The 12,025-nt window shown below is 39.6% G+C and overlaps 1 protein-coding gene across 2 annotated transcripts; it reads left to right on the forward strand.

Annotated features, from left to right (window-relative positions):
- Positions 832–9,155, forward strand: LOC8055978 (probable copper-transporting ATPase HMA5). Of its 2 annotated transcripts, none has more exons than XM_021464047.1 (6): positions 832–1,281; positions 5,904–7,295; positions 7,374–7,628; positions 7,727–7,849; positions 7,959–8,435; positions 8,532–9,155. In XM_021464047.1, the coding sequence occupies exons 1-6, from the start codon at positions 910–912 to the stop codon at positions 8,562–8,564; spliced, it is 2,652 nt and encodes an 883-aa protein (XP_021319722.1). In that variant the 5' UTR covers positions 832–909; the 3' UTR covers positions 8,565–9,155. The 2 variants fall into 2 exon arrangements, with proteins under 2 accessions (XP_021319722.1, XP_002446919.1); XM_002446874.2 differs by having other exon boundaries at positions 851–1,281; positions 8,525–9,155.

Here is a 12,025-nt window from a genome sequence, read left to right on the forward strand (position 1 = left end):
GTATCAATCAAGTATCAACTAAGTATTAGGTTTAATTAATTTGTCTTTATTGTTGTATTTTCCTGATACTTCGTTGATATCGTATCGGTAGCGTATCATCGATGATGTATCGACGTATTTGATATGTATCTCGATAATTTATTTAATTTAATTACTGTATTTTCCGATACTCCGTCTATATCATATCTGTGGCGTATGGTATACTTGGTCTCATGCTTTCATGCTCGCTTCTATAAATGCGGTCCAGTTTAAACTTTACGTCAAATCAATCGCCGGTAAATTTAAGAAAGCAAAGCAAACCAAAACTCGGCAGAGCCATTGCTACGACGACGAAATGGCGAGCACTCAAACCCTCTTTCTCTCATGCTTCCACGACGACAGCCTAGGTGAGCCGCCACCTCGCGTTGCGCCTGTGGTACCCATCCAATCTGCGGCGCCCTAGGTCGCCGCCTGCAGCCTGCCCGTCTCTCTTTGGCTCGATGATTGTCTTGCTGAATTTGTGACTAGGATTTGAGGATTGTGTAAATGAGTTAGCAAACTAGGCTGCGAGATGGTAGACTTCAATTTAAGAAATTGTGAGCTACGAAATATTGAACAAGTATCAATCAAGTATCAACTAAGTATCAAGATTTAATTAATTTATTTTTATTGTTGTATTTTCCTAGTACTTTGTAGATACTGTATCGGTAGTGTATCATCAATGATGTATCGGCGTATTTGATACGTATCATGATAATTTATTTAATTTAATTACTGTATTTTTTCATACTCCGTCTATATTGTATCGGTGGCGTATTGGCATACTTTGGGTCCCATGCTTTCACGTTAGCTTCTATAAATACGGCCAGTTTTAAACTTTACGTCTGGTAAAGCAAACCAAAACTCGGCGGCCATTGCTACGGCGGCGGAATGGCGAGCACTCGAACCCTCTTTCTCTCCTGCTTCCACGGCGGCGGCGCCGAGGTGAGCCGCCACCTCGCGCTGCGCCCGCGGTACCCGTCCAATCCGCGTCGCCCTAGTAGGTCGGCCGCGGTTGCCGGCGAAGGAAGTGAAGGCGGAGGAAGCGGCGGTACTACCGGTGACCTGGAGGCCGCGAAGGGGACGGCGGAGAAGGAGGACGAGGAGGAGAAAGTGTCGGTGTTCGCGGTGACGGGAATGACGTGTGCCGCCTGCGCGGGGTCGGTGGAGAAGGCCGTGAAGCGGCTCCCGGGCATCCATGACGCCGCCGTCGACGTCCTCGGCGGCCGCGCGCAGGTCGTCTTCTACCCCGCCTTCGTCTCGGTGAGTATCGGTCCTCTACTCCTCTGGTTGATTTTGCGGTGTTGCCTTTTGGTACGCGATCAGTTACTTTTTTTTTTCTTTTCGATATGAGATGTTTCCAGATGATCAGATCAATCGGTTCCGTTAAATCCTTTATATATGTTCTTTTTAATATATTTATACTTCTGTGCCAATTTTGAGCGAAAAATCCTGAGCGAAATTTTAACACAGAGCTCTAAAGTTAGGACGCCTCATGCAGATCCCTCTGCGATTTTGATGTAACACGCACGGCTCTATCTTTTTTTTTTCTCTAAAAGCAAAATGGCACGAGCTCATCTGTCTATCCATTAGCCCAGGCCCAGCAAATGGACAGAAACGAGCGAGAACAAAAGCATTCTCAGCTCAAGATCACAAAATACTTAAGAAAGCGTCCCAAACACAGGTTAGCGTGGTGGACCATAACACGCCTTCTTTGTTCTATGTTGCACGGTTGTATCTAGTAATCCCTGGAAATACATAGGACACATAATATTAATTAAAAAAACGACCTCTAGGAAAAACCTCTCCCGAGATATATTTCATTAGGAAGAAATCTCAACCATAAGGTGAAGAAAAGACCACGAACTATGGCTATAAAACAGCATAGTGAGTGGGGGATGTTTTTTCCGAGAAAGTGGAGTTGAACTTTAGGCCTATGATCACACGACATCTCTCCTACCACTACGCTATCGCACGTTCTCAATCTCTAATATTAATGAACTATATGCAGAAACATGGAGTCAAGCACAAACTTTAAAGCACTTATATGCCAATTTATCAGCAAAATGTTTAGTGGTACAATTTAGATGTGACACAGAGCCATAGATTGGACGCTTCGTCCAGTTAGTTTGCTATATTTTTTTTATGTAACACACGGAGCTGTGGATTTGGCATGTGTCATCTAGTTACTTGTAACATCGTTTCTACGAGGCCAGACCCACTTACATCTGATAGCTTTTTTAGAATATAGTTAGTCTCCACAGACCAATACTACATCTGATAGCTTTTCTAGAATATAGTCAGTCCTCACTAGTCTTTTCTACACTTTGTCCTCACTCGTGCGCACCCGAGAAGTACTTTCCGGTCGGTCACCCATCTCTAAATTGCTCTAGGCCAAGCACGCTTAACTTTAGAGTTCTTTGGAGATGGGCTCCCGGAAAAAAAGTTACAACTTGTTGGTATGAGTCTCTTATTAATCCTATTAAGCCCTGAGCCGGATGTTACATCCTCACCCCTCGTCGATCAACCCCAAGCCAGGAACGTCCTCATTTGGCCATATCCATGCATCCAGTGCCAGCGCATATGCCATGTTGTGTGACCACTCTGGATCCACACTAGCCATGCACACCATACCTACGCACGAGGCCAGACCCACTTACATCTGGTAGCTTTTCTAGGATATAGTCAGTCCCCACAGACCAACACTAGTCTTTTCTGCACACTTTGTCCTCACTCGTGCGCACTCGGGAAGTACTTCCCGGTCGGTCACTCATCCCTAAATTGCTCTAGGCCAAGCACGCTTAATTTTAGAGTTCTTTGGAGATGGGCTCCCAAAAAAGAAGTTGCAACTTGTTAGCACTGGGCCGGGTGTTACATTACTCCATAATTTTGATTGAATGCAGAGCTGTAGACTGGCACACTTCATACAGTTAGTTTCCTATCTAACATAATGAGTAGTGCATGTTTCAAGGAAAGATTTCCTGCAAATACTAGATGAAGATTTTGTGTGGCCTTAATCAATTCTATGCTACATAAGTTGATAAATAATATCTGAAATAAAATGGCTCATCATAAGATGTTTTAGAATGTCAGAGGTTTGGTTCAACTGTCAAGTGATGTGTCCCTAAAGCATGGTTACCCTGTTGGGATTTGGAAACCCATGAACTTGCTTCGTTGCAAATACTGTAATGTTCACACTTCACAAAAGCTGCAGGCTTAGTGTAGAGATGGATTTTCTCTTAAGAAAAGAAAAAAAAATAGTGATTCCTGCTTACAGTTTATTAGTTATCAACGACAAACTCTGTGAGCTTTTGCTCCTAGACAGAAATTGTAAGGAAAGCTCTACCGAACATGCTTTTGTCAAGTTACTGCTGATTTTCATCCTTTTTACCCCAGGTATTCACACATAACTGAATACTGATACACATCGTAGTCTTTCTTTTGTGAAGTATATCTGTTTTCTGCCTTGCTTTTTGTTACATATATCACAGTCTTTTCCTTCTGTTAAGCTACATCTCTTAATCTGTTTAGTTGGTGTTCCTTTTGACCGTGTTCCCAAATGATTATTGGGTTGCTCAGGATGAAATAAATTGTCCTATTCAAGAACAATGTCACTCACGTCCCCATAATTACTTTCTTTCATCAGTGGCGCATTTGTGGATGCAAAGTTGCAATCCTGTCCCCCATTATTGAAAAAGAACTGTTTTTAAAAGCAAGATACAGCCATGTTCACTAGTATATGTTGATATTTTTAAAGCAAAATGGATCAAGTCGTTTTCATGTGGTGTACATGGACTGTTCTAGTTGAATGATGAGAGATGCACGGTTCATCTGGTAGGACTAGGAAAAAGTTTCATCTCATATTTCAACCTAGTGATTATTTGCTTGCATGTCATCTTGTTGGATGCATATATGATTTTCTTGGTGCCAGTCCATCTTACCTAAACTTCAATCAGTAAATACGATGTACTAAATTTCATTTATGGAAAACTGTAGCAAATCCGATACTGAGATATACTAATATTTAAGAAATCTTTTTATTTGTCTATTTGGCTGAACAGCTGCCATGAACAGGTGGCAGGTCTACCCGTGAATATTATTTCTTATTTTGCACATTTCCTTCTACATATACTCGAGAAAATGTTTATATGTGCACTTTATCATTTACAATATCCAACACCTAAGACCATACCGGTTTCCAGTTTAGGAAAATAAAAAATTGGTTCTAGTTGTTCAGTGGCAAGTATATTGGGGTTGCTTGGATTTCAAGGTTATGAAACAATCTTTTGTTAACAATGTTTAGAGTCTAGCAACCTAAAACCTTGTCTATGTAAGAGAGGATGAAACTAACATAAAGAAAACTGATTCTGTTAAGATCAAAAAATGACTAGTCCGCCTTTTTTTCACAAAACCAGCTTAATGAATCATATTAAATAAATATTTTTTTACTTAGTAAGTTCCAAATGAAGTGATCAACACACTCCTTTTAGTTTAAGAGCGAAGTCCATTTAAACACTCAACCCTCCCCCACCGTACCCCCCTCCCTCGCATCTCATCTCAAATACTAAGAATCATGCCTTCTCCAACTTTTGAAACTAAGCAAAATACTCTCCCTGGCCATTTCAAAGTGGTTTCTAATCATTTGATGTGGTTTTGATGATATGGCGGTGGAAGCCCACATGTTTAGTGGTCTCGTTCTTTCTCCCATATGAAAAAATATAACTTTTTTCGTATGAAATCAACAAAGACAAATTATATATCAAATTTGTAGAGCTCAACGTGATCTAGAACTTTAGAGTTGATAATTTTTCTATTTAAGATCATTTTGATGCCAAAATATTCATTTAAATTATCGAATTTTGAAATTCAAATGTTTGAACCGATCTCGGATGCTAACATGGAATACACCAAAGATTACATATCAACACAATCTACGACTTTATTAGATTTTGAAGTTCAAAATTTTCAAACTACCCAGTTTGTTGACTTCTATTTCACAGTTATATCTCTCAATCTGATCTACAACTTTGTATTGGTTGATAAGTTTTCGATTTCAGAAAGTTTAGATTCCTAAACACTCATTTTTAAATTATCATATTTTGAAATTATTTTTTTGAATTTTTCAAAGGACTTGATAGAGAAATGTTCTATCTATACCAAAATTATAGTGCCTGACAAGATCTAAAACTTCTTATTGCAATTGTTTTATTTGAGACTTTTTAGGAGCTCAAATCTTCAATAAAATATTACATCGTTAAAAAACATGTGGGGCGACAAGCCCAACGTATAATCCCGCTTTGAAATGGTCAAAGGGGGTATTTTGCCCGATTAAGTGGGAGAACATGATTCCTGGTATTGGAGTTGAGGGGAGCTTTTTAGACTCGGCAACAAGTCCATGGTGTTGAAATGAACTTCACTATTAATTTAATAAGAACTTAATATTTGTTTCTTTTGTGCCATCATAAAAATATTTTCGGAAAACTTATCCCTGATATAATAGTTGTGAATTGCATATATTGACCAATAGTTAATACAATAATTTACAGTAAAATTAAAGGCTATTTTCTTTGGCAAATCAAGCGCTGAAATTCATTTGAAACTATAGATACTTTAGTAGTTTTAGGGCATGTTTTGCTCCCCTTGCTAAATTTTAGCCAGCTAAAACTATTTTAGCTACTTTTGGGTGACTAGTGGGACTAAACTAGTTTAGCTCTTTTTTACTTAGTGTGTCTAGAAGTTTAGCCGGCTAAAATTTAGCAATAGGAACCAAACATGCCCTTACACCATATTTTAACAATCTCTGTGGCTATGTGCCCGCTGTTGGATCTTCGCTTCATAATAATATTTAGAACTTGTGTTCATATATGGCTGATGGCTCTTAACAGGAGGAGAAAATTAGGGAAGCAATCGAGGATGCTGGTTTTGAAGCTAAGCTGATTAACGAGGAGGTCAGGGAAAAGAACATTCTAGTATGCAGGTTACATATAAAAGGAATGACCTGCACGTCCTGCACAAGCACAGTAGAATCTGCCTTGCAAGTTCTTCCTGGTGTTCAAAGAGCTTCAGTTGCGTTGGCTACTGAAGAGGCAGAGATCCATTATGATCGCAGGATTATTGCTGCCAGCCAACTAATCCATGCAGCGGAAGAAACTGGCTTTGAAGCAATACTAATCACTACAGGAGAAGATAGGAGCAGGATAGACCTCAAGCTAGATGGCCTTCTGACCGAGAGGCTAACAATGATACTGAAAAGCTCTATCCAAGCTCTTCCTGGCGTGGAAGACGTAAAGGTCGACACTGAACTCCACAAGATCACTGTCTCGTACAAGCCTGACCAGACAGGTCCCAGGGACCTCATTGAAGTCATCGAGTCAGCCACTTCTGGTGATGTTACTGCATCAATATATGCAGAAGCAGAAGGAAGGGAGCATCACAGGCATGTGGAAATCAAGCGATACAGGCAGTCTTTCTTGTGGAGCTTAATATTCACTATTCCGGTGTTTCTCACTTCCATGGTGTTCATGTACATCCCTGTGCTGAAGGATGGACTCGAAAAAAAGGTTGTCAACATGATGAGCATTGGTGAACTATTGCGGTGGATTTTATCGACACCAGTGCAATTTGTAATTGGCCGCAAGTTTTATACTGGTGCTTACAAGGCAATACGCCATGGCTCACCAAACATGGATGTCCTTATTGCTCTGGGGACGAACACGGCATACTTCTACTCAGTTTACTCAGTTCTTCGAGCAGCTACCTCTGAGAATTACATGTCAACTGATTTTTTTGAGACTAGTTCTATGCTCATATCTTTTATCCTTCTTGGAAAGTACCTTGAGATCTTGGCAAAAGGAAAAACCTCCGAGGCTATTGCCAAGCTGATGGATCTTGCACCAGAAACTGCAACACTGTTAATGTATGACAATGAAGGAAATGTGGTAGGAGAGAAGGAGATTGACAGCAGGCTAATTCAGAAAAATGATGTGATCAAAGTAGTTCCGGGTGGAAAAGTTGCTTCTGATGGATTTGTTATTTGGGGCCAGAGCCATGTGAATGAAAGCATGATTACTGGAGAATCACGGCCAGTAGCAAAGAGGAAGGGTGACACTGTAATTGGAGGGACAGTGAATGAAAATGGTGTGCTCCATGTCCGGGCAACATTTGTCGGATCAGAGACTGCACTGGCACAGATTGTAAGGCTAGTTGAGTCAGCACAAATGGCAAAAGCACCTGTCCAGAAGTTCGCTGATAAGATATCTAGAGTCTTTGTCCCATTGGTAAGCTCAGTTACATTTATGTAATAAAATCAATGGAGTAAACTTGTCAATGCTGAACAATCTTCTCCATGTTTGCAGGTTATTGTTCTCTCTTTGCTTACTTGGCTTGTATGGTTCTTAGCTGGGAGATTCCATGGTTACCCTTACTCATGGATACCATCCTCCATGGATAGCTTTCAGCTTGCTCTTCAGTTTGGAATATCAGTTATGGTGATTGCCTGTCCTTGTGCCTTAGGGCTGGCAACTCCAACTGCCGTGATGGTTGCAACTGGAGTTGGTGCCTCGCAAGGCGTTTTGATCAAGGGCGGGCAAGCTCTCGAGAGTGCACAAAAGGTGTGGAAACTTTTCATGATAATGTTTATGCACTTGCTTAAAACAGTGCTTTGGAATTGGCAATAAACTGACAACGCTACTTACACGACATTTTACAGGTAGACTGCATCGTCTTTGATAAGACAGGAACGCTAACTGTTGGGAAGCCAGTCGTTGTCAACACCAGACTTTTCAAAAACATGGTCTTGCGTGAATTCTTTGACTATGTTGCAGCAGCAGAGGTACGCTTTTCAACTCTATTTCCGTGGTTATCATTTTGGGTGAAACCAGTTTGTGTTTCGAAGGGACATTTTTCTCTCAAATTTCATGATTTTTGTTGGTCTCATTCAGGACAACAGTGAGCACCCTCTGGCAAAGGCAATAGTGGAGCATGCAAAGAAGTTCCATTCAGAAGAGAACCACATCTGGCCGGAAGCAAGAGATTTCATTTCGGTTCCCGGTCATGGTGTCAAGGCCAAAGTTTTTGATAAGAGTGTCATTGTCGGGAATAAGAGCTTTATGTTGTCATTAAGCATTGATATCCCCATGGAAGCTTCAGAGATTCTCATAGAAGAAGAGGAAAATGCACATACATGCATTATTGTGGCTATGGATCAAGAAGTTGTGGGCATAGTTTCTGTATCTGACCCGATAAAACCAAATGCCCATGAAGTTATATCTTACCTCAAGTCCATGAATGTGGAGAGCATAATGGTAACTGGGGACAACTGGGGGACTGCTAACGCCATCGGCAAAGAGGTTGGCATTGAAAAGATTATTGCCGAAGCAAAACCTGACCAGAAGGCTGAAAAGGTGAAAGAACTTCAGGTAAGATGTATACACTGTGTTTTCTTTCGTTACTTCTGTTGCTTTCTTGTTACAGCAATATTACCTTTGTCGGATCTTAATTCTTGCAGCTGTCAGGAAAAACTGTGGCGATGGTTGGTGATGGAATAAACGACTCCCCAGCACTCGTTTCAGCTAATTTAGGTCTCGCCATTGGTGCTGGAACAGATGTCGCCATTGAAGCAGCCGACATCGTCCTCATGAAGAGCAACTTGGAGGATGTGATCACTGCTATCGATCTCTCCAGGAAAACCTTTTTCCGCATACGGATGAATTACGTGTGGGCACTCGGCTACAACATCATCGGCATACCGATTGCTGCAGGGGCGCTCTTCCCATCAACCCGATTTCGCTTGCCACCATGGGTTGCAGGCGCCGCGATGGCGGCTTCATCTGTCAGTGTCGTCTGTTGGTCCCTTCTGTTGAGGTACTACAAGAGTCCAAAGAAGTTTGACAACTGATGACACCGACCAGAGCAGCATTAGCGTAAAAATATAAGAAAGTACTGTAAGATATCAATGGGTATTGTACTTGGTGAACGACAGGTGAACATCCTGGAGTTGACAAGAAATTGTGTGAAATAGACTGTACATATGCATTACTTGTGTATATATCTATATATATATTTTTTGAAACAATGTATATTCACATGGCAAAACCCTGGATTTTGTGGACATTATTGGCATAGTTGCTTTGTAGTAATATTTCAATCTATTCACTTTTGCACTAAGAGGGTGTTTGGTTTGGGTGTTAACGTTTAACAAGTACTGTAGCAGTTTCGTCTTATTTGACAATTAGTATCCAATCATAGACTAATTAGACTTAAAAGATTCGTCTCTCAAATTACTCTCCAACTGTGTTTTTAGTTTTGTAAATAGTCTATATTTAATACTCTATACATGTGTCTAAATATTGAACGTGACGGGCGGTAAACTTTAACGGGGGACAGGGCAAACCAAACGGGGCCTAACTTGTTTGAACTGTGAAAAGATATGTTGGTGGATCCCATGATCCGTAATCCTTTATATACACATGAACATCATGAATTGATGATAAAGACATGATCTCCAACTTGATATACGGACATATATATTCTGAAGAATGTCTAGTTGTCTACGCCTCTACGCGCCTGCTGAATGTGAAAAAAACTGGATCCTGGAAAGAGGGTCATGGGCTCATGGACAGATATGGAGGTGCCAGTACGTTAATGGGATCAGACTCGACGATTGAAAGCAGGAGAGCTGGTGCTTGGTGATGCACTGATGCTGAAACTAGAGGGGAGATGCTGGTTCACGCTTGTTTCCTTTCCTCTTGTGGGCAATATTAGTTGCCTAGCCAACCTGCTCACTTCCTTTAGTGACAGATACAGTTGCAACAGAAAGACATCCTGACGAGACGAGGCGATGATCATTTGTGGCGCCCAACGCCAGCAGAAGAATTCGGTTCTGTTAGCTTTATGCCTCGTGGTTATTATTAAGTGCTCTAGTTTTGTCGCGGAACAACTACTCCCTCTATCCATAAAAACATTCAATTCTAGCACAGTACTATATTTTAGTATGTATATCATGTTGGACCAATTATAGATAAAAAACTATAAATAATTATAAAATCAAATAAATATTATTAGATCAAATATGAAATATATTTTCATAATAAGTTAATTTGGAGTCACAAATATGAATATTATTCACTGCAGATTTGGTCAAACGTAAACAATTTTACCTGGTACGCAACTCATAGATGCATGTTTTCCTATACAGAGAATATTTGGGGGTGGAATCTGATTCATGTGCCAGAGCAAGTGTTTCCTCGTGACTCTTATAGCTCAAATAGAACGTGCTTCCTCCGTAAAAAAATATAGCATACAGAAGTATTAAAAATATATCAAATACAAAAGATTTGTAAAAACATAAGAACAATTTTATTGCACAAATTTGATAGGTAATGTAGTGCTATTTTAATAAGAAATATTGTATTCACCATGCAGATGATATAACGACTATACATGCATGAATTAATTAAATTGATTAGAAAATAAAAGTAAGGGTACGTACAGTTGGAGGTTTTTGGCTTCAGTAATGAAGATCAACATATTACATAGTTTAGGTACTCGTACCCTACATCTAGTTTGGAATAAATCTCTTATCTCACGTGTAGAGTTACAAGGGACGCTTATTGCTAACTGCCCATGCAATGTAGCATACAATATGTTAAGGTACCGATCGGAGGCTCCCTACCTAGCTTGCCTTATATATATTTGATGAAGAGTAAGGTAATATGGAGGTCGATTGGTTTACAGATATGGTTCCTAGTTGAATACAAGGAAAAAGTCGCAAAAAAGTTGAAGACAAGGAAATCTAAGCAGAATAACAACCATATCTTAAAATCGGTGTCCAAGCCCTATACAATAGGTTATTTGCTCACCACGTCTGATGACGCGCACTGGTTCGGGTGGACCTCTTCTTCGCCAGCTTCGGCCCACCCTGCTGGTATTGGACTGGTATTCGAGCAGTGAAGTGAGGCACCCTAGGTCCATATCGCTAACGATGAAAAATAGATAGATAAATATGTATTGAGTGGTTAACATGTGAGGTTGGCTTACAATATTTTTTAAGAAGCCACAATTATTCAACCAAGTGTCTTTTATCTTTCTCTTAGCTCATAATCTATAACAGCTTTTATATATAGCCTACAGTTCACAATAACTTTTTCAAGACCTTCATAGAAAAACAAACCGACAACTTATCTATGCCTTCTCACAGGCTCCTCTCATGGCCACGGGGCAGTAATTTGTTTGCCACGCTTGTACGTGCTTGTGTAATGATTATAGAGATTATAGAGTAAAGTCGTCCTCGAACTTATTTGACTATGTCATTCTAGTTTCTAAACTTATAAACTCATAAATCGATCGTTTAGGTCTTCAAATTTAAATTTATTCATATGTGTCATCTTGGTCTCTAAAATCCCAAATCACTCCTATAAACTCTCAAACTTATTCGGCTATATCATCTCTCTAAAGTTGCAAATCATCTATTTAGGTCCTCAAACTTGTTCAACAAATTGAGCACATCTACATTATACTCCTGTAAATTTATGAGATTTATTTACAACACAGAACAATATATAAAAAAATGTATGTATCTATTTAATTTTTTAACTGCTGAGTTAAAAACAAAAAGTACATGATTGTTTCTTTTATTATAGTTTAAAGTACATGGTATGAGAAATCTAATAATATTGGATTTATAATTTTTGGATAGTCCTATATATTTGTGAGTTTAAAGACCGAGATGACATATATGATCAAGTTTGAGGACATAAACAATCAATTTGTTAATTTAGAGATCAAGATGACATACCGCCGGTGACTACATCATATAAATAGCATACTCTTATATGGATATTTACGCCATTTAGCTTTAGCATTGGTTTACTCTCTTTATTCTAGAATTGCATATAATATATTTTTTTAACAGAGGGTTTCTTTGTTCATAGATACTGATAGTTCTAGAACTAGAAACAGTCTGCAAAAAGGATTGTCATAAAACCAACCATCCTTTCAAATTAAGGCA

The sequence above is a fragment of the Sorghum bicolor genome, chromosome 6 (genome assembly GCF_000003195.3).
Source record: "Sorghum bicolor cultivar BTx623 chromosome 6, Sorghum_bicolor_NCBIv3, whole genome shotgun sequence".
NCBI classification, from domain to species: domain Eukaryota; kingdom Viridiplantae; phylum Streptophyta; class Magnoliopsida; order Poales; family Poaceae; genus Sorghum; species Sorghum bicolor.

Excerpts from the sequence above, each read along its gene's own strand:
- LOC8055978 (XM_002446874.2), top strand. The coding sequence starts at position 910 with ATGGCGAGCACTCGAACCCTCTTTCTCTCCTGCTTCCACGGCGGCGGC. Across the intron at positions 1,282-5,903 it reads TCTACCCCGCCTTCGTCTCG|GAGGAGAAAATTAGGGAAGC; the intron begins GTGAGTATCGGT and ends GGCTCTTAACAG. Across the intron at positions 7,296-7,373 it reads CTAGAGTCTTTGTCCCATTG|GTTATTGTTCTCTCTTTGCT; the intron begins GTAAGCTCAGTT and ends CCATGTTTGCAG.